General features: G+C 41.9%; 1 protein-coding gene across 1 annotated transcript; it reads left to right on the top strand.

The window, feature by feature from the left end:
• Nucleotides 1-11,868: 11,868 nt before the first annotated feature.
• On the top strand, nt 11,869-21,892 carry dusp16 (dual specificity phosphatase 16). Its single transcript, XM_022755862.1, has 6 exons — nt 11,869-12,168; nt 12,928-13,066; nt 16,891-17,054; nt 17,616-17,775; nt 17,867-17,990; nt 19,111-21,892. The coding sequence occupies exons 1-6, from the start codon at nt 11,905-11,907 to the stop codon at nt 20,213-20,215; spliced, it is 1,956 nt and encodes a 651-aa protein (XP_022611583.1). The 5' UTR covers nt 11,869-11,904; the 3' UTR covers nt 20,216-21,892.
• The last annotated feature ends 977 nt before the right edge of the window (nt 21,893-22,869 follow it).

The following is a 22,869-nucleotide window of genomic DNA, read 5'->3' as shown; positions in this document are numbered from 1 at the left end:
GGTATTTGTTTTATGTTCAGTCCGGGAGGTTTAGTCTTTGGTCTACTATCACACGAGTGCTCAAGTTGACCTTTTTGATGACTTGGTAGCTGTTCAGTGTGGTGAATGTTTTAGTGCTTATCAGCTATGAAGATGTATTAGATTAAAACACATGTGACATGACGTGCATGACAAATGCAGTGCAGCCTTAACCATTAGGTCACTGGACACCCCATTGTTTGATTTTAACTTAGAAAGTCATAACTTTGTTGTGACCTTGTGACTTAAAATGTCATAATACTGTTTTATTTTGTCATTATTCTGAATTCAAAAAATAAAATATGACCTTATATGTGAATCAACATTTTGGCTTACTGTCTTATTTTGACTTTGACTTATTTTCACAAACACATTATACAAGACAGTGGCAGTGAAATGTTTCCTCACTGAGAAAAAAGCAGATAATCAATTAATATGTAACATGTATTACTTAGAAATAGAGGAAGTTATAGAAAAACTGGGATAATGATATAAAACAACAATAATTAAATAACAAACATTTAAGCAACGCCAACACATACATATATAACTTGATATATATTTTATATCTAATTACATTTTATTGTTACAAAGTTACTTATATAAGCATATAAGTACTTATATAAGCATATAAGTAAATTAATTTCTGTCATTCCTAACATTTGTCATATTTTCTTGGCAGTGATAGTCTTCCATACTGTACATGAACCTGTCACTTGGACACCCATAATTAAATAACAAATATTTAAGCAACACAAACACACATTCATATATAACTTTTATATATATTTTCTATTTAATTACATTTAATTTTTAAAAATGTATTTTATATTTAATTATATTTTTTGTTAAGTTACTTACTTTGTTTAGTTACTTTGTTTAGTTACTTATATTCTAGTTACTTATATAAGAATATACAATATAAGTAACTTTATTTCTGTCATTCCTAACATTTATAATGTATATTTTTCTTGGCAGTGATAGTCTTCCATATCGTACACGAACCCGTCACTTCGACACGTCTTAAAGCAGCCGTCATTTTGTGTCGGCTCAGTGTGGACGTTACTGCGCCTTTAAGCAGCCTGTTGAGTTCATTTGACTGGAGCTCCGATGACGACATCCTTTTATTTTTATCGCAGTGACCTCATCTCTTATGGCAGCGGGAGGACCGAAGCTCCTCTTCTCTCTTCGGTACAACTTTACCGCCTCTACTTTCTCTTTTATAAACCCAAATCCTCACCGGTACATCACGTCAGGCCCCATCTGAACACCAGCCGGGACGGTGGAGGTGGTGTTTGGACTTTGACGTCGAGTTTTCAAATGGTGAGTTTACCGAAATTTCCAGTTACAGTGTAAATCGGCGGCGGCGGCAGCATCTGGTAAAGTTGCGTTAACGGGGCCTAAAGTTAAAGTTTAAGTCCATGTGTCTGTTGAAGACGACGTTAACACCGCGTGTGACCGTTAACCGACATTAACGACAAGTGGGGAAAACGTCGCTGTGTCGGTTTTAACAGGAGTCTGTGGCCTGGCGGTCAGTCGGTCGGTAACAGCGAAACAGACCAACAAAATGTCAGAGAACAGCTAGCTAACGTTAGAAGAAACGGTCACGTACCGTCTGAAAATGTCGACGAAAATCAAGCAAAGTTCACCTAAACTCAACGTATACGCTTCTTTACTCAGTAGACACTGTTTACACAACTTTTTATCAGCTGACATTAACGTTAAACCTTTAGTGTCATTTAATCTCAATCAATGCCAAACTTCCTTAGAATAAAAGCGGATTTTAGAAGAGGAGGAGCATCACCCATTAATCTAACATAATTTTTTAATACCACCTTAAACAAACCCCTTAACTTTTGATCACTGTTGATAGTAAGAAGAAACAATGATGTAACATCTGAAAAAGTTCATTAAAATCATGTAAAAGTTAATCCAAACTCATTTTATCCACTTACTTACTCATTAAATACAGTTAACACTAACTAACTTTTTATCAGCAGACATTAACGTTAAACCTCACATTTAAATAAATAATCCACCTTTATTCAATGCCAAACTTTATTGAAATAAAAGGACACTTTTTGATACCACCTTAAACAACTAGTTAATTTTTGATTAGTGTTTATAACCACTAATAACTAATATCACAATTGTTAAAACCAAATGTCCAAGTTTGTGTGAGTTTCTCTTGAAAATGAACCCAGTTCATTTGGTTCATAATAAAGTTTACACATTGAAAACTGTTGACACAACTTCTTATCAACTGACATTAAAGTTATTGAATGCCAAACCTCCTTAAAAATAAAGAATATTAAACAGAGGAAGTGGAAACATACATGTTTACTTGTGGAGTGTTTGCATATGTTTCTTTACTAACTGACATTAATGTTAAACCTTAAATTAACCTTTAAATCAAAGCATTTCTGAATAGACAAGATGACAGTACCACCTTAAACACCTCAGTTAGGCACATGACATTATAAATAACTTAAATTACTACGGTTAAAGTTAATGGTAATAATTATCAATTTATCTGCAATAATATAAAACAGAAAAGCAACAAATCCTCACGTTGGAAAAAACCTGAACATGGTTGATATTGTTAGTTAATTAACGACTTGTTAAAGCAAAACATGAAATCAGTTAAATGTCTTTTTAATTACATGATGGATTTAGTTTTTGAAGATGATTGATTAAGCCTCTTAAAAAAAAACTGAAAACTGACTAATAAAGCCTGAAATTATTTTTCAATAAATCCATAACCATTTTTTTAATAAATAGTTAATCTTTTAAAATTCATTTTAAAAGCAAAGATGAGTTTCACTGGCTTGTTTTCTCTGTTTTCTATCATAGTAAACTGGACTGATGTTCGGTCATAACAATACATTTAAAGACATTTAAATGGAGCATTTTTCAATAGATATAAAATAATAAAATATAGAAAAATAAAATAAACAATAATCATTCATTGTGGATCTAATTCTGATGTTAAAAAAAAACTTTCAGGAGCTTCCCATGAAAAATGTGTTAATTTCAGGTTAAGTGAAGAAGAGATGGAGTTCCTGTAATTAACACATTTCATAAACACAAAGTGAATAACATCAGTTTTCACATGGAAGAATCAACCAGGACTCATTTAATGAACACATGGATAAATTTAACGTCTCTTTTCACGTCACTAACCCATTAATAATCTCATGAACGTGAACAAAAGATATTAAAACAATCACTTAAAACAATCACTAGAGCCTCATGAACCAACTCATGTATAAAGAAATCCCTTTAAATGACTGATAATGAAAGATTTTGAATAATTAGGATCCAAATTAGAAACATTTAATGCAATAAATACTGTATTTTGGCTGTCGGTGATATTAAAAGAACTCATGTAGTGACTTTTTAACGTTAGTAAAGATGTTTTTCAAATCATCACATTTCTCACACTTGTCTTTAAATCCTGTGCTGCTGTAACACTATAAAAGTGTTTTACAGTAGTAAATGAACCTGTGTGTAGTTTACACCTTCCTGACATTGTAGGATATTTTGTTATTTTCACTTTCACATTCAGCAGCGTTGGTGTTTTCAGGGAGCTGGTCCTCGCCATGTTGTGTATGTTTGATAAAGTGTACATTATCGTACTGAGACCGACACCAGATCAGATCAGACGGACAGACTGTATTCAGTTGCCGTTCATGACTAACTGAGGTTTTATTGCATCCTGTGATTTTAGTCCCGGCTCATTGAGGAAGTCAGCGGTCAGCTCTGAGAATTGATGGGTTTGTTTTTCACAGTGAGGGGTTCTAAAGGTCAGTCTGATAACGGCAGTCAACATGAGATCAGCTGTGGTGGGTTGTTGTACGTGACGATCAGGTAGGTCTCACCTGGACCACGTCACTGCCTCTGTGCTAGGGGACGGGGAACAGATGAAGTTTTTTAAGGTGGACGGTCAGTCATGTGTCTGAGGTTCTGGGGACGTGACGTGTTGATATTTATTTTCATCAGGAGCTGTGTGTTGTCTGAACAGAGCTGCTGACATGGTTTTACTTTATGGCTGAAGCTTTATTTAGTAGATGAAGGTATTTTTTAAAGATTTACATCACCTGTAGAAGCTAAAATTATTTCATTTACCATCAGAAAAGCAGCAAATTTTATAATTTAAGAACCTGGGACCAACATTTCTGTTTTTTTTAATCAAAAATTAACTGAAATGATTCATCGATGATCAAAGTAGTAGGTTCTGCACATGATATTTATTGACAATAACATCAGACTTGCAGTTAAAAGATTTTTTCACCCCTATTTCATGCATTTTGTCCCAGAGTAAAGAGACAGATGAGATGTTTTATTTTTAAATAACTGCTGTGTTTAAGAATCTTACAAACTTTGAATTCAGTTTTAAAGAGCATTTTAAAAAGTCTTAAATTTCATTTACTTGAATATCTTTTGTCACAGAAACATCAGTTATAACTTCAGTTAATCAACTTTTAATGGACAAGTGTCGATTTTATCCAAAACTGAACAAATTAATGATGAAGTTTTTAATTTTTGACATTTATCGGGGTCCAGGTTTATGAGACAATCTAAAGGTGTGACTGATAAACGTTATTGAATTTCATTCTTTGAGGTCTTTAATTCACCAAATTAATAATTGAATTTGGTGAAGCATGTCTAATGTTACTTGCTGCTCCTGAAGACGTGACTCAGGATCCACTAATAAAACTTGTTTACTGGTGAAACTCAGATCAGATACACAGCTTTAATATTCTTACCAAACAGCCTGAAGGGAAACATGACGAACACACACAACACATCACAACACCTGTAGACACTTCACTGCAGGTGGATGTGACGTGTTCAGTCACAGTAAACTGAGCTAGACTTCTGAAAACATTTAAACACTTTGGACTCAAGATATTTTCACAGTGACTCTTTCAATATGTTTGAACAATCAACCATCTGATCCTCTTTGAAACACTGTCTATTAAAGCTGCAAAATTAATCTAAATATAATCAAAATCTCAATATGACCAAGTCAAATATCCAAATTACATGAGCTGCATCTTTTAAAAAGTGTCTCAATATTGTTGTTCATTGTTAGCATTAGCATTGATAGCTCCATCAGTATTGTGTTGCTACAGAGATGCTCCGACCTACAGATCATATTCTCCAGACGTAAAGGAACATGTTTGTTTGGTACAAGACCAACGAAAGTCACATCACCATCATTTTTATATTTTATCAGTGAAATTGAAAAAATAATCTCCCAAAATAATCACAGTATGATTTTTTTTTTCATATCGTGCAGTATCAAATAAATCAGATTATTTGATGAAGTTAATTTGCTCTGACTGTGTATCATCCAGCAGTCAGTAAACTCTGTATTATATGATATCTGAAATGATGTGAGGCTGAAACACAGAAAAGTCGGTGTAATAAACTGATTATTGGCTCAGAGCCTCGTCTCTGTCCCTGATCGACATGAATCTTCTTGGTCAGTGGACGCTGTAGTGACTCTAGACTCAGACTCTAGACTCAGACTCTAGACTCAGACTCTAGACTCAGACTCAGTCCCGAGGCCCAGACTCGAGGTTCAGCCTCAGACTCAGACTCTAGACTCAGACTGGAGGACCAGACTCGAGACTCAGACTCAGGGCGTCCACATGAGAGACTCAGTCCAGCGTTCGGGGCTCGAGGCGGATGACCTCACGGTCTGGATGAGGAGACGGAGTCTGTCTGGCAGCGAGCTGCAGGACTGATCCTCAGTTTGGACTTTACTACAGCTCACACACATTCAGCTGTTTGAAGCTGTTCAGGCCTCAGCTCTGAGTCTGCTAAAGAGTCTGTGTATGAAACTGGTCAAATTATTTTTGCATTGTTGTTTTGGTTCTGGACCTTTCAGTCACGTCCCTTGATCCTTATCAGTATGTGGACTTTTCTCAGTTGTAAATTGTGGGTGTTTAAATTTAATTTGTTTCTGTTTACTGTGCTCAAAAAAATGGAAATCTGCTGAGGAAGATCATGTAATATGACTGAAAGCTGTGGAACTGGGACCTCATAAACCTTTAGGGTGATTAGATGATTAATAGAACAGGAGCCAGAGGGAACTCATTTCTGCTGCATAAAATTATGTTATTTAATTTTCAGACTTTGTTCTGATGTTTTCTTTTTTCAAATTAATAATCAGATAATTTTACATCTAAAAATAGAACGGAGGAAAAAAATCCCGTCTTTGATGTGGTGATAAACAGTTATGAGGGATATTCCACAGTTTTATAGAAGTCTGTTCAACCACTGGTTTAAATAATCGACTTACTCATCAACATGTGACCTTCAGCACCTCTGCTCATTTCACCTGAAGCTTCAGAGGACTAACACTGTATTTCATTAAACAAAAGAAGAAGAAGTCTGATACAGGAAGTCCTTGTAGTTTATCCAGTTATGACTGGAGCAGTAACAGACTCATCAGCAGGGTTTATGTTACGGCTGATGCTGACCACAAGTATCACACAGGGTTTCCCCGAGGTTTCTGGATCAGGTTGTTCTGACTACAAGCAGCATTGAGAACCGTTATCATTCAAATATTAATTAAAAAAAAGCAGCTTGTTGTTTTTCCTAGTGACTCCAGAAGAAGTGAAACTAATCTGTGACTGTTGAAGTGAACTGCAGTGATGCTCTGGTAACACGAGGCTCGTAGCGAGTGTGTTTTCTCCTGCAGCAGCGTTGGGCCTCAGTCGGTCGTCTGTCGGCAGACTCTCTCTCTCTCTCTCTCTGTCGGGGGGTGTAGTTACTGTCCAGCTGACTGAGTTACTGACAGTATTATTCAGACTTTTTATCTGTCTGAGCTCATCCTCAGTCACAGCTGTGACTCTTGGCTGTTGGTCAGATTTTCTCTCTGGTTCAATTCTGCAGTGAAGACGTCTGAGACTGTGAACTGGTTTTCACTTGTCACACAGACTCCTTGAATAACTGATGGATGGATCTCTGTGTCCTGCCCATTGGACAGTGTCAAGTATTCATTGAACAATGTGGATTATAGATAATAGCTGATCAATATGTCTCGGGTCTTTTGATTGTATTTTTGTTGTTTTGTTTCTTTTGGTTGCTGCTAGTTTTTTTCATAAACTGTGAATGTGTCTGTGGTCACTTCACTTTACTTACATTCAGCAAACTGATGACTGAGGTTGCAGAGTCTGGTCTTGTTTGTTTGTTTGGTTAAACTGGATCAACCAAACACTGATAGTGTGACTCACTAGCCGAGCAACATCACTGCTTCTGTAATGAATCGTCTTCAAACAGCCTCAGCTGTTTCAAACCTGATTTACATGGTGAAATATTGTCTGATATTCAGAGACTCTCAGCTTAGATGTTTCTGTTGTTTCCAAGTTTTATAATGGAAGGAAAACCCAGTTATAGTTCAGCTGATTAGACAATTAGTTTACATTAGTTCAGATTTTTCGGCTGGATTTATTATATACTTGAGTTTATTTACTTGCTTCAGTTTGAATGTGTTTCTGTTTTATTTCAGCGTCAGTAAACAGCTGCTTTGTTGAGTCTGAACTCAGTCGCTCCTGTCTGTGTGTGATGTCAGCGAGCGGGTAAAGTCCTCTGATTGGCTGCTATCACAGCTGAGTTTTTAACCTTTGGTCACGACCGGTTGCCAGGTTGAACTGTCAGACACACACACACACCTGCTGCAGGTGTGATCAGCGGCAAACCACAGAGGAGCAGGAAACAACGTTATCTGGTCATTATCACTGCTACAAGATCAGGTTTCCACGACAACCACCGTGTTAAAATGGCCGCTGGTGTCTTACGTCACCACAGTGACCGTGATCAGGCAGGAGAACGCTGATAAGTTTTTATTGTTTGTTCTTGAAGAACGTGTCAGAGGAAGTTGGAGAGAAGATCAGGGGTTTGTTTTTACATCGTTTGTCAGAGAAAACGAGAAGTTTGAAGACGCCACGTTTGGATTTAGAAAATTTATTTGTTTTCACTATTTTCTTTTCAAGAAAAATACTGTCAGATTAATTGACAGTGAGTAGTACTGCAGTATTGTTAAGATCATGATATAAGACATTTTATCTCACGTAGATTTATACCTGATTTATACCTGAATGATCCTAAATGATGCGACACAGATCTAAGACCAGAACCGAGTCCCTGTTGGGTCTGAACCAGAATCAAACCTCCTCATCATCTGTGATCCTTTATTTCTCTGTAATCTGGTTTGATCTTCTGCTCAGTTCGTCTGTGTTGTATCTGTGGTTGAACTGGTGTGAATGCAGCAGTTAAACAGTGGTTAAAGTTAACTTCACTGGTTCATGCCTCTGTGACCTCCGTGACCCGGCGACATGATGCAGACAGTGTCTCGTGTTGCTCTGCACAGAGCAGATAAGATGGAGTTACGTGACTCTGATGCCATCTGTTCAGACGGTTCTGTAGCCGGTAATTTGACAGAGATCAGATGTCTGCACAGGAATGTCCCGACTTGAAAAAACATAATTGGAATCCCATTTATTCTGGTTTATAGTGTGAAGTGGAACATGGTGTTAGAGACACAGCCTTGGGCTCCAGCTGCCGTTCGGAGGATCCAGACCCTGACGTGGTTTTGGAGAAATGAGATGAAGCTTCACATGAGCCTCTTTATTCTTCCTTATTCTCTTAAACATCAAAAACTAAAAACCAAGAAGGGAAAAGGCGAGTGGAGTCTCCCCTTCTCTCTTCCCCTGATCATGTAGACGATGAAGATTTTATTCCACCTTAAAGAACCTAAAACAAACTGTCAGTCGGAGGCTAAAAGGTGAAGACGTCACCATAGCAACAGTCACTAACAGAGGCTGGTGTACAAGTAAAACAGGAAGTTAACTGACAGAAAAATAATCTGTAACTACTTTGATTATCAGTTCATTGGTTTAATTCATATTTCAGGCAAAAATTAAAATAATAAAAAGTCAGTTTCAGTCTCTCAAATGTGAAAATTTCCTGTTTTATATTGTTGTTAATTGAATATTTTCAGTTTTTTGAACAAAACAAGACGTTTGAAGTGGAGCTGTAATGATTTGTTGATTGATAGATCGATCAGTCGATCCAGAGAAAGTTTCAGCTTCTCACCTGTGAAGATCGTCTTTGTCTTTTTATGATAATGAATGAAAGTGAAAACTGTCGGTTATTTTCTCCCACAGCTCAATGAGATGTATTTCAGTCACTTGTTTTATTCAACCAACATTAAAAAAACCCAAGATAATCAGTTTATTATCATATATGAAGAATTTAAAGATCAAAATGTCAGAAACAACAAATGTTTGACTTTTTTTTCCTGAAAAATGACAAAAATGATTAATTGATGATCAAAATAGTTTAATGTTGCAGCTTCAAATGAACAACTGAATAAGGATTAGAGGATAATGTTTGGTCGCAGCTGTAATAACATGATGAATATAACATGTTGTTTCTTAGTATTATCGCATAAATGAAGCTGTGACCCTGAGAAAACTCCTTCAGCCCCTCGTGACAGTCCTGGATCAAACTGTGGAAAAAGTGGATTGTGACAGTGAATCTGGCTCCTGTCGGCAGACTGGTCCTGGTCCTGGTCCTGGTTCTGGTCCTGGTTCTGGTCCAGGTCCTGGTCCGAGTGAAGAGCTGTGTGTGTGTTTGGACTGAGAGTCTGGAAATGTGACTAAAGCCTGAATGAATGAAGGAGTCAGAGGAGACGAGTCAGAGTGGATACAGCAGGAATTAAACTCTTTTATTATGTTTGGAGTGAGTGTGTGTGTGTGTGTGTGTGTGTGTGTGTGTGTGTGTGTGTGTGTGTGTGTGTGTCTGTGTCTGTCTGTCTGTCTGTCTGTGTGTGTGTGTGTGTCTGCCTGTCTGTCTGTCTGTCTGTGTGTGTGTCTGTCTGTCTGTCTGTCTGTGTGTGTGTATGTGTCTGTCTGTCTGTCTGTCTGTCTCTGTGTGTGTGTGTGTGTGTGTATGTGTCTGTCTGTCTGTCTGTTTGTCTCTGTGTGTGTGTATGTGTCTGTCTGTGTGTGTGTGTGTGTGTGTGTGTGTGTGTGTGTGTGTGTGTGTGTGTGTGTGTGCGTGTGTGTGCGCAATGGAACCTCCAATGTGATCTAGNTGTGTGTGTGTGTGTGTGTGTGTGTGTGTGTGTGTGTGTGTGTGTGTGTATGTGTCTGTCTGTCTGTCTGTTTGTCTCTGTGTGTGTGTATGTGTCTGTCTGTGTGTGTGTGTGTGTGTGTGTGTGTGTGTGTGTGTGTGTGTGTGTGTGTGTGTGTGTGTGTGTGTGTGTGTGTGTGTGTGGGCTGCGGCTGGAGGACGAGTGTTTGGGGATTTTCTTTCTGTAACTGCAGGTTTTACAACAGGAGGGAAATTCCTGCTGCAGATTCTGAGTCAGGCCGGAGGAGGGGGGGGACGCTCCAACACAACACACCGACCGGCACACGAATCTAATAACAAACTACAAATCGTAAAGAATTGGGGCGCGAACGGGAAGTTAACAAGCTCAGCTTCAGTCAGGGGGAGACACGTCTGGACCAGACTCACCGTTAATTATTAGATGATGTTTCACTTAAACTTTATCCAGGAGTTTCTTTTTTTTTCTTTTTTTTTTTGTTAGTTATATTTTGTTTACTTTATTCAGAGAGAGGGGGGGGGGGGGGGGGGGGGATGAGAGAGAGGGAGAGAGAGAGATTCAGCAAAGGGCCATGGATTGGACTCGAACCCACAGACTGAGCCTAAGTGGTACGCGCTGTACAGGTGGAGCCACCGGAGCGCCCACATCCAGGAGTTTCTTCTGTTCTCATCTATGATCAATGTATTGATCAAACGACCACCAATAACATGACGACCTTTGACCTCTCAGCTGATCTCCACCTGGCTGTCAGTCTGCAGAGGTCATGTGTGTTTTATCCTGAGGTTCAGTGAACGTCACACGCTGCCACTGTCAGACTTCTTATTTCTCTGCGACATCAGAGCAGCCATTTTGTTTTCAGGTTGTCTCTGTAACACCTCGACTGAACATCTTTAAATTTGGCACAAACGTTCACCTGGACTCAAGGACGAACTGGTTACACTTTAGTGACTAAAGGTCAAAGGTCAAAGTCTGGATAAACAGGAAGTGACTTGAAACTAGTCTGAGTGGCGGCGGGATACGACCACGAGGAGGAGATTTTAGTTCCTCCTGTCTCCCTCCTGACTGGTTTTAAAGACAGAAGAAATTAAAGTGCGACTCTCTGCTGTGACAGTCTTTAATTCAGCAGCAACATGTTTGTGATGAAACTGAAACTTTTCTCTTTTTTGTCCTTGTTGTGTCTCAGAGTCTGAAACCACTTCAGCATGAAGACCAGGATCGAGGTGCAGAGTGATGTCATCAGTTCTCAGTCCAGGAGAAAAGACGGCTTTGATTTCACGGCCTGCGTGTGGTCGCTGAATGAGACCTGCCCCCCCCCCTCCCCTCCCTCACCTCCTCGGCCTGTACCCCCCCCCTCAAAGACTCAGCACACTACAAAAACACACACTTTAACAACACAAACACACACACACACACACACTGACAAACACAGCAGAGATAGTTAGTGGGGGTTTGGCTTTTTTGCCTTTCAGGGCAGAGTGAGGCCTCTCTCTCTCTCTCTCTCTCTCTCTCTCTCTCTCTCTCTCGCTCGCTCTCTCTCTCTCTCTCTAAGCGCCATCAGGATGACATCATACCGGGCCGACACAATGGAGCTCTTCATCCTCTGAGGTTCCTCGCCAGGCTGCGTCACTGCGCTGGACCGCCGGCTCGGGACGCCCAAGAGGAGGAGGGGGAGGGGGACTACGAGTAGGGAGGGAGGGGTGGGGAGGATGGGCGGTGGGGAGAGGAAGAGGAAGAGGAAGAGGAAGAAGGGGTTTGACATGTCAGAGCGTCCGGGGTCCAAGTCTGGATCTGGGATGCTGAAGCCCGGAGCGGTGCGGCCCATTGGGGCTGAGGCCCTGGTGGTTCTGCTGGAGGGGGGGCTGGACCGGGTGGTTCTGATCGACAGCCGGCCCTTCGTGGACTACAACGCCTCGCACATCCTGGAGGCGGTGAACGTGAACTGCTCCAAGCTGATGAAGAGGAGGCTGCAGCAGGACAAAGTCCAGATCGCTGAGCTGCTGCAGCACTCAGCCAAGAAGAAGGTAAAAACCACAGAGTCACAGGTTTATCTGTCCTCAGGAAACCAGGTCAGAACCTTCTGTAAACCTGATTGATTTAGAGACAGACACTGTGAGCTCAGAACCTGTGGACATGAAGAGACAAGATCAAATGATGCCATGTAACTAAGACAGTCACATCAGTTAAATTCAATTAATTACTGTATGTTTTTTCAGATTTACATGTATTTAAATTAAAAAAAAATCCAAATTAGAGGTAATTTTATCTTGTGGATTTGTATTCTTGAATACTTCTGCAAAAATCCATGAAATGCAACAATGTGAGAAAGAGAAGAATTAGTGAAGTGAATGTAAAGTAAAATCCTCTGCTCTGTGTTTAAAACACTTTAAACTCTGAGTCTGCTGCGTTTCCCGGCTCTCTCTCTCAGTTGGACGTGGGCGTCTGACCTCAGAGCAGTGTATTTATATTTAACAAAGAGCTGCAGAGGCCGCTCCTCTCTTTTTGTGGTGAGGTGTTAAATTGGAATAACAGCTTTAAGGAAGCTCGGCCGCTTGTTTTACGACTGAGGCAACATTTTCCGTTTGATTATGAGCTGTAATTAGTCCTCTGTGCTCTGGTGGAGGGAAAGTTTCCTCGAGTGTGAAGAAGCTAGAAACATGTTGATCTGCAGCTGCTGGAGGTGGAAATAAAAGTCCAACACGTCAACTTAAACAGTGATGATGTGTCAGTGTGTTCACTTCTTCTTCTTCTTATAACTGTGTGAAACTCTCTCTGTGCTGTAGTTGGAGCTGCAGGCCGATCAGGAGGTCGTCGTGTACGATCAGAGCTCTTCAGACCCGGCTGCTCTCAGCTCCGAGTCCTTCCTCAGCGTCCTGCTGGTTAAACTGGAGAGGAGCTTCCCCTCCGTCCACCTGCTCTCAGGTGAGTCCAGTCCAACCCTGAACCTGCACCTTCAGCACTCACACAGCAACATGTCACCATCACCTCTGACAGACACTGAACTATGAAGGTAACGGAGATGGTGTCATATCTGCTTTTAGAGGAGCCTTTTGTAAGTTTTGGTATTGCTACATAGCTAACGTTAGCATTAGCTTAAACAGTTCATTTTTATGGCCTTTCGACCCCTGATAAATTTGGTGACCTGACTCTGCAGTAGACGCGAGTATTTATTGGCTCCGATGAGCAGTGATGTAAACACAACACCCGGGTGAACTCACTACCACCCACCCTTTCCTGCTGTGACGTCTCTCAGATGCAGACACTGTAAACACACCTGTCACCTGTCCAGCACCAGAATCACTGAGGCTACCCTGCACTCAGAGATGAAAGAGTGAAGCTGCAGCCCAGAAATAAGTTTGTCAAAACACACAATCATTGATCAGATGCTCCGACACTTTCACAGGAGCATCAACCTGGAGATGAGGTCAGACAGATCCGTTTTACCAGTTAGCATGGCGGCTAGCAGCTAACTCTCCCCCTGCGTGTGTGTGTGTGTGTGTGTGTGTGTGTGTGTGTGTGTGTGTAAGGTCTGAACACAAAGACAAACTTAAAAAGAGGTCAATCAGCTTTTATAAGGCAAGTTTACCTGCGTTTAAAAATTCTGCTTATACCTGATAATTTTGTTTTTAATTAACATATAAATTCTGATGTATTAGTGCAGGTTAAGATAAAGCAAAGAACTGTGTGTTAAGTAATAAAATGAGACCTTCACCAGCTGCAACATTAAGGTGATGCAGTCCAATAATATGATGTTTATCAGTCTGAATAATGAGGACTGTCACACTGTCACTGATACTTTGGTGGTTTGACTCAGGTTAGACTTACAGTATTTTTACAGTGTAGTATGACAGTTTTTCTCTGTCAGAGTGAACTGTCTGTTTGTTGTTGTGATCTTTGGACACTGCAGAAATAAATGAGCCATTAATTCTCATCTAGACTCACGCAGTGACTAATCACTGCAGCAGAGTGTGTCTCCTGCTCTTCACTGTCAGTCTCTCTTCATGCTGAGTCTGAGCTCGGTCACTGTCATCCAGCTGTTTATTGGTTTGAGCGACAGGCGGGTCGACTGCAGACGTCCTCCCTTCTTTCCACTGAGGCTCACGTTATGTAACCATGATGTAATGCTGCATGACGACTCCACCCTCACACGTCAAACACACCAAAGACTTCTGGGCTTCCCAAAATCACTCGGTCAAAGGTTTGAGAGTTACACAACGACTGAACCAGGAACCAGTTTTTGACTGAGGGTTCAGGCTGTGACGGGAGGGGAAGCTTTAAAGGGACGTACAGAGAGAAAGACCTGGATCATCATCAGGAACAGGGACAGAAGAACATTAATGTCTAAAAACAGACATGAACTGGAGCAAATATTAACCATGAATACAACAATCTGTCACTGAAAACAGTCCCCAGCTTTCCTCAGGAGGAACCAAAGGCTCTGAGGCACATGTTGTTGGTCTGAACATGGAGCCATTTTAATTCAGTTTGTTAAATGGAGACCTGAGGTTTTATTTCTCATTCTGAAGAGATAGACACAAGAAATCTAATGTTCAACAACATTCAAAAAAAAATGTTATTGTTGGTTGTGCAGTAACTACAACTATATCTCACTATAACTGTGATATAGTTATTAAGAAATCAAGAGGATGATAAAGGCACCTGAGCTGCCACTTCACTGACTGAGGTTATGGCAGCAGACAGACGGTGCACTAGATGTTTTTCTCCAAAAACCAGTGATGAAAACCTCAAAAATACTCTCTCCCTGCTCTGACACATTAATTAAGGATTAATCCTCCATGTATTAATGTCAGAGAGGCTGTTTATACTTTCTACATAGATCTGTAGTTCAAGACTCACTACAGACACTTATTATGAGGGAGCTCTTACTGTGAAGGCAGAAACATGAACAGTATGTGAGGGTTAAGAACAATGTTGTTTACTGAGTATCTGTTCTGGATCTTTCAGTCGTATCACATCTATCTTCCTCTGAAGCCAACACGGACTAGAGATCCCTTTAAGTCCACAAAAAAATAAAGTTTGAACATCTACAGTTCCACAGTAACTTCTTGAGCTGATGAAGGTCCAGTGATCCGACCAAAAGCTCCAGAACTACTACTAAATGACCCTGTGGTGAGATTGTTTTGTTTAAACCTTGGTTTTAGAATCGTAACATTAAAACCATGAACGGTTTTGAATGATAATAATACAAATTTAATAAATTAATTGCAGAATGGAAACCTAAATAGATAAAACCAGGACAACAAACAAAATTACATTAAACATTAATATGAAGGTGTAATAAACTCAGACTGTCCTCTTGTAGTTTTTATTACAGAGTTTCTGTAAATCCTCATGAATAAATAAAAAGTGCTGCTTGACCTTTGGACCGTGAGAAACACAATCTAAATAAAACACCATGAGACTTGAGCTGGACAGAGACAGAGTGCATGCTGGGAAAGGCCGCAGCCTGATTAGAGTAAAACAGGTGACGTGTCACTGACACCATGAGGTAACAGCATCTCTTCATCAGCTTCGTGTCGGAGGCTGCGGACGATCGATTCAGAGGCTTGTTGCCTGGCAACCAGTGTAGAGGACGAACCATCTGTAGCTGGTGGAGCTCAATATAACTGAACACAGCAGGTTTAAACTGATAAGCACTCAGACACAGAGACAGAGATCACACTCTGACAATGTTTAACATCAGTGGGTCCATGTGACTGTGCCTGTCTTTTCAAAGTAAAAGTCCTCTTTAAAATACTGCAGCAGGAAACACAGTCAGTCACCTGTCCACTGGAAACTCAAGTCAAATATTAATTATTAAATTGTTTTAAGAAAATATCATTACATTTTTATATAACATTTAGTAGAATAGATGTTTTCCGTATCCGTGGTAACAACAGGATCAAATCAACACAGACTGATGTCAGTGATAAAGTGAAGGTTGTTCAGACGGAGCAGAGCGGTGTGTGAAAATATATTCTATATTCATCCAGTGAGCAGCTCTGTTGTTTCCTTCAATGTAAAACTGTCACATTATTAGCTGAACTGTAAACACATTCTTAACATTTCTAAACGTCTACAACATGAGACTTTTTTATTTTTTCTATATGTGAGTGAGAATAATAAAAACCATGATTCTGCATGTTTTAAAATATAAATACTGTCCCATACAGGTGGACTGTCACTGTGATGATCACTGACAGGGTTTCAGGATTTTAAGAATCAACATCGGATCATTCAAATGGTTCAGTCTGGTTCAGTCTGGTTCAGTCTGGTTCAGTCTGGTTTAGTCTGGTTCAGTCTGGTTTAGTCTGGTTCAGTCTGGTTCAGTCTGGTTCAGTCTGGTTTAGTCTGGTTCAGTCTGGTTCAGTCTGGTTTAGTCTGGTTCAGTCTGGTTTAGTCTGGTTCAGTCTGGTTCAGTCTGGTTCAGTCTGGTTCAGTCTGGTTCAGTCTGGTTTAGTCTGGTTCAGTCTGGTTCAGTCTGGTTTAGTCTGGTTCAGTCTGGTTCAGTCTGGTTTAGTCTGGTTCAGTCTGGTTCAGTCTGGTTTAGTCTGGTTTAGTCTGGTTCAGTCTGGTTCAGTCTGGTTCAGTCTGGTTTTGAGGAGCATCAGTAAAAGCTGGAGCTTGGTGTGTCGTTGCCTCCTGACTAAGACTAAAACCAGCTGAAATGTTCCTCCAGGTGTTGGATCTTCTCTGGTCGTCGTTCCTCATCTCTGACACTAACTGTCTGTCTGTGGTTCTTCCAGGTGGGTTCTCAGAGTTCTCCCACCTGTTCCCTGGTCTGTGTGAGGGGAAGTCCACCCTGGTTCCCTCCTGTATCTCTCAGCCCTGTCTGCCTGTCACCAACATCGGGCCGACCCGCATCCTGCCTCACCTGTACCTGGGCTGCCAGAGAGACGTCCTCAACAAGGTACAGCAAAATAAACAGGAGGAGCTGTTCAGACAGACTGACCAACAGCTTGTCTGATAACAGGTCAATTAAGTGTTCATTGTTCATGATGTTGGTGGAGGTCGTCTTTGTCGAAACTAAAAAATCAACACTAATATTTATCTCCAGTAACTGACTGATCAGCTGCTGTTAGTTTACATCAGAGTCACCTGATCACAGCTCTGACCTCTGTGTGACCTCTAGTGACCTCAGTCTCTCTGAATCAGTAAAGATTAACCTGACCATCGCTGATAGATCACTGTTCAACTCCCATGATGTTAAATTACTGCCACAGTCGTTACACACACTATTCACAACAAAACCAAACTACATGTTCACATGTTTTTCTATGAACCTCCATCATCAGATCTGTCTTCCTCTGTAGCCAACACGGACTAGAGATCCCTTTAAGTCCACAAAAAAATAAAGTTTGAACATCACACACAACAGCCAGACAAAAAATCAAGATGAAAATCAGGCGAATCTTTTAGTAAATAAAAGCAGGAGTTTAAATCATACTCTCTTGTGTGTTTCTCTCTGCAGGATCTGATGCAGCAGAACGAGATCGCCTACGTCCTGAACGCCAGCAACACCTGCCCCAAACCAGACTTCATCCTAGACTCCCACTTCCTCAGAGTCCCTGTCAACGACTCGTTCTGTGAGAAGATCCTGCCCTGGTTGGACCGGTCTGTGGAGTTCATAGGTCAGCAGGAAAAACCACCACAGATACAAAACCAGGATCTGCAGTTTGATATAATCCGAGTTCTCATTCAGTCTGAACTCTTGTGTTTCAGAGAAGGCCAAAGCTTCCAACGCCCGGGTCCTGGTTCACTGTCTGGCCGGGATCTCCCGCTCCGCCACCATCGCCATCGCCTACATCATGAAGAGGATGGACATGTCTCTGGACGAGGCGTACAGGTCAGACTCATCAGTCACTGACTTATACTGTCATAGACGTCCTGAACTGACTTCCTGTCCAGCAGCTGGTGTTTTTACTGTGGAGCAGGTGGCTGGTTTACTACCAAGAGAGCTGACAGAGAAGTATTTATATTAAACATCTGATTTATTACAATATTATTAAATTATTCACAAAAATCAGATGTGGAGGTCGAGGAGTTCACATCAGACTGCTTCAGCTTTAACTGAAAACCTTTGATAATGTTTCTATCTGGTCTGAATATATTTCTGAACAATAAGAAATAAAACCTCCATATTTAAGTTTAAATGAATTACAGACTCTTTATTTATGAACCGGATCAGATACAGTGTCAAACGTTAAAGCTCCTCCAGTGTAAAGGTCTGTGTCCATGTGTAGTGTGATTATAGATCAGCTCTAGCTTCTATATTAATACTGTGAAAGTATCAAAGCCTCAGTCCACAGAGAAATGCACACAGCCTGTATTCAGAAACTGAGCCTTAAAACCAGCTGTCAGGACTTCTGGAACTTTGTGATGTCACAACAAAGCAGTCACCAAGCCCCGCCCACCTGGACCCACCATCCAAACCTTGCAGGATTTGGTTTCTCTGAGTGTTTTACCTGAAATCTGCTAGATTTTTATTGGATCAGTCAGAAAACAGTCAGCCAATCAGAAGAGAGGCTCAGAGCCTCCTCTCTTCTGATTGGCTCACCGACCTGTTGTTACTAGAGCTCCAGAGAGACGCCTGAGAGAGGAGATGTAAAACTACACTGAGATGGTTTTTATATCTTCTGATGGACTTCTTATTTAATCTGTGCATAGTTGTTGAGTCTGGACTGAACGTTAGCATCACACGCTATCTCTGCTAACACGACTTGTCTTCAGCTGATGCAGCAGAGTCGAGAGTTTGAGTTCAGATCCTGTTTGAAGTCTCATCGTCCACATTCCTCTGCACATCGATCCAAACAACAGACCATCTGTTAATGAGTCCTGAGCCTCATTAATCCGTCCTCTGTGTCACTGTCAATTACAGACGCTCGTCATGATCCTCACTAATGACGTGTGTGTGTGTGTGTGTGTGTGTGTGTGTGTGTGTGTGTGTGTGTGTCCCCTCTCCTCAGGTTTGTGAAGGAGAAGCGTCCGACCATCTCTCCTAACTTCAACTTCCTGGGTCAGCTACTGGACTTTGAGAAGAAGATCAAGAGTCCTCACGGTACAGAGACTAAACTCAAGTCCCTCCATCCCCAGGAGCCCAGCGCTGAGGTCCCCCCCCAGCCTGAGGACCGGGAGGCTCTGGCCTGTCCGGACCCCCCCCTGGGCCCCGGCCTGGCCCTGCTGGAGCCCCTCACCCTGCCCTGCGTGTTGGTCGACACCCCCGAGGAGCGTCTGCTGGCTCAGGCTCTGAGCGGCCTGCAGCTCCCTGACGGAGCCGAGGACAACGCCCGGCTGAAGCGCTCCTTCTCTCTGGACATCAAGTCGTACGGCGAGCCGGGCGGGGGCACCGCCCACCGCGTGTTCGTCCCTCACGGCGGATCAGGAGACGCCACCGACTTCTACAAACCCTCTGCCTTCAAAGAGCCGACCAGTAAGCCGTGCCAGTTCTCGCCGGTGGAGGAGGTGTCGGAGCAGTCCACTCCGGAGCAGAGCCCCGACAAGGAGGAGGCCGACGCCCCGGAGCGAGCGCCTCCGGCCTCTAGCGGTTTCACCAAACCTCCCCCTGCTGCTCCGAACTGTTCACAGCAGCTGCACCGCAGTGGCAGCATGGAGGAGAGTGCCACCAGCTTCCTGTTTGGCCTCTCCCGCAGCCAGCAGCACCTCGCCAAACCCGGATTCGGTGGCGCCCTGAAAGGCTGGCACTCGGACATCCTGCTGGGCCCCGTTACCGTCTCAACCTCCTCCCTGGCCGGCGGCTGGTACCTCTCCTCCGACTCCACACGTTTCTACTCCACCTCCATCCTGAGTGGCGGCGGCGGAGGCTTCGCGGCGTACAGCTGCAATCATGGCCTTGAGGCGGTGCGGCGGCGCAGCCGGCAGAGGACAGGCGACCGCGGGGACTCGAGGCGGAGCTGGCACGAGGAGAGCAGCTTCGAGAAGCAGCTGAAGCGACGCAGCTGTCAGATGGAGTTCGGAGACGGGATGACGGACAGCAGGTCCAGAGAGGAGATGGGGAAGGTGGGGAGTCAGTCGAGCTTCTCCGGCAGCATGGAGATCATCGAGGTCTCCTGAACCTGGTCCTGGATCAGGTCTACAGTCAGGACGAGTCTGACGGATGCAGCTTCACTCCACTGACGGTTGAACACAGAGAAACACACACAGGCAGCATCAGAGCGTCACACAGATACAGAATCTAACATCTGGAACATCAGCCTGATCATAAGAGGTTTTAAAGTGACAGCAGCTATTAGATACTGGTTTCTGAGTGGAGGGAGAATCGGTGAAACAGCTTCTCCTGCAGAGAGATGAAGTCGGGCTGTTTTTAATGTTGCATCTACAGTCTGTCAGAGAACAGCTGAAGTCTCTGACCTTAAATCAGCTGATTCTCTGTTCTGTGTTGATTTAAATGAGTCTCTCTCAGTCTTCAGTCTACATGTTATTTTATAGAATATTTACAGCTGATTTACAGCCTGTTTATATTGGAAGTGTCACTGTTGGCATGTGATCACGGCCACTAGTCCAGGACCACTGAGACCAGGTCTGACAGTAACAGGAATGGCTCACTAGAGGGCGCAAATGCACCACCTGTCCCTGTAGGTCCTTCAGAACCAGGAAGTACCAGTCAGGTTTTACACCGCCCCCTTTTCTCCAGTTTAGATTGAAATGTTAGTGGATCAAGTCCAGAGAAAAACATTAAAAGGTAAAATAATGTTGGAACATTTTCAGGGATCAAATAAAGACATAACTTCATCTCTCCTGAAGCAGTGGGAGTAAATGAAGCTGAAAGCTAAAGGTTGATGATGACAGACCCTCTGATCATCACCATGACGACACTGTACTGCAGGAGGTTGGACTGTACACTCCTCAGAGGAGGGAAACAGACAGACTGGCTGGTCAGAGCTTATGAGACACAAGACCAGCACAGTCTCCAGACCTGAGCCACGTGGATCTGGTCTGGATGAACTGGACTGAAGCTGATCTGCAGCTGCAGGAGTCTGAAATTTAGATTCAGTTTAAATTTCAAAAAGAAGATTCAATGATTTTTTTATTTTAAAATCTACAACAGTTGATTTATTCTGTTTTTAAATTATGTAAATTTAATGAATTTAAACTGGAGAAATGGAGGTGATGTAAAACCTGATCAAGGTGTGTTAAAAAGTTCAGCTGATGAACCTGGAGATGCTGTGTGTGTGTGTGTGTGTGTGTGTGTGTGTGTGTGTGTGTGTGTGTGTGTGTGTGTGTGTGTGTGTGTGTGTGTGTGTGTGTGAGATGAAGCAGGACGACAGACACTTTTCACTGACTCTGAGCCTTTGAATGTCTCGTCTGGTCTGTGGGTGAGAGCTGCTCATTAATTCACTCTGTCTGGATCTTCATCCTGATGATGAAGATGATGATGAGGAGGATTTTCTCACAGGCTCAAGGACCAGAACTGAAACCTGTAGATGTGGACCTGGATCAGGATGGTCTGAGTCTCAGCAGCTCTGGTCTGTAGATTCTGTAACCTCAGGTGTTGTTGGAGCTGCAGGGACGAACTGAACCCTTCACCTGTCCTGAGGGTCACCATGGAAACAAAGACCAGAGAGGACGTGGGTCTGGTTAGTGAGTGTGAAGAGGCTGGGACTCTTGGAGAGCGTGCAGACAACAGACGGATCATCACTCACATATTCACAGTTAATCTTGCACTACTGTGGTCTGGAGGATTTGATTCAGTGTATAAACAGTAAAAAGAAATGATGATGATGATGATGACGAAGAGGCTCCGAGTGTGTTTCTCATATCAGTCACTGTCTGATTTAAAAGAACAGCCCACTGAAAACATGAGCTGTTGGTTTTACAGATGGTTCTTCATTTACACCAGGTTTATATCAGACACACTTTATCTCTGTTATTTAAGAAAAGTTGGTAAAAGATAATCCTGTGGAAAAAATTTTGAGTGCCTTTTATTTCAGCAACTTAAAGAGTCAAGGGCCCCTGGACCAGATCCTCTGTATGAAAGTCAGAACACAACTACAGAGACACAAAACACTGACAAAGAGACAAAAAACAACCTCAGAGACACAAAACAACCTCAAAGAGACAAAAAACAACCACAAAGAGACAATAAACAACTACAGATAGAAAACAATTTATTGTGTCTCTTTCAGTCTGGGGTCTGGATCCAGATCAGATGCTGGAAACTGATGGATGGATTAATGAATTAAAAAACTTAATTTTATTAAGTAAAAGTAAAAAAGTAAAACTAATAAGAGTCAACGAGTTTCCAAACAACTGAAGTTAGAACTGATGTTTCTGTGACAGGAAAGATATTCAAGACATTTGTACAGCAACGTTAAAACTATAAAACCTAAAGGGAACTGAATTCAAAGATGTATAAGAATTTATAAGACCCGCAGAAACCGTGTAGAAACCATTGTGATGTGACTATAGGGGGCGCTGTCATGTGGCTGTTACTGTTACAGCCTCGTGATGTGGACAGAACTGGAAGATTTTAATAAGATTATTTTTATCTGATTTAAAATTGGCAGGAACATCTGCAAAACCAGAACATGTACAACACAAAGTACAGTAAATTGTCGAACATTAAGTCAGTTTAATTTGAACAGCCCAATATCACAGATCAATAATTTCCCTGAGGAAGAAACTTCAGAAAACCCTTCATTAAAAGTATAAAGACATGGACGGCCATAGTGGAAAATATAAAGAAAGAAATATTCAAAACAAAAACC

The sequence above is a fragment of the Seriola dumerili genome, unplaced genomic scaffold (assembly GCF_002260705.1).
Source record: "Seriola dumerili isolate Sdu_G_001 unplaced genomic scaffold, Sdu_1.0 BDQW01000236.1, whole genome shotgun sequence".
Classification (NCBI taxonomy): Eukaryota; Metazoa; Chordata; class Actinopteri; order Carangiformes; family Carangidae; genus Seriola; species Seriola dumerili.
This window is presented reverse-complemented; position numbering and strand designations above follow the sequence as displayed.

Bases quoted from the DNA above. Each gene is read 5' to 3' on its own strand.
- dusp16 (XM_022755862.1), top strand. From the start codon at position 11,905: ATGTCAGAGCGTCCGGGGTCCAAGTCTGGATCTGGGATGCTGAAGCCC. The intron at 17,055-17,615 runs GTACAGCAAAAT...TTCTCTCTGCAG, and splicing joins AGAGAGACGTCCTCAACAAG to GATCTGATGCAGCAGAACGA. The intron at 17,991-19,110 runs GTCAGACTCATC...CCCTCTCCTCAG, and splicing joins TCTCTGGACGAGGCGTACAG to GTTTGTGAAGGAGAAGCGTC.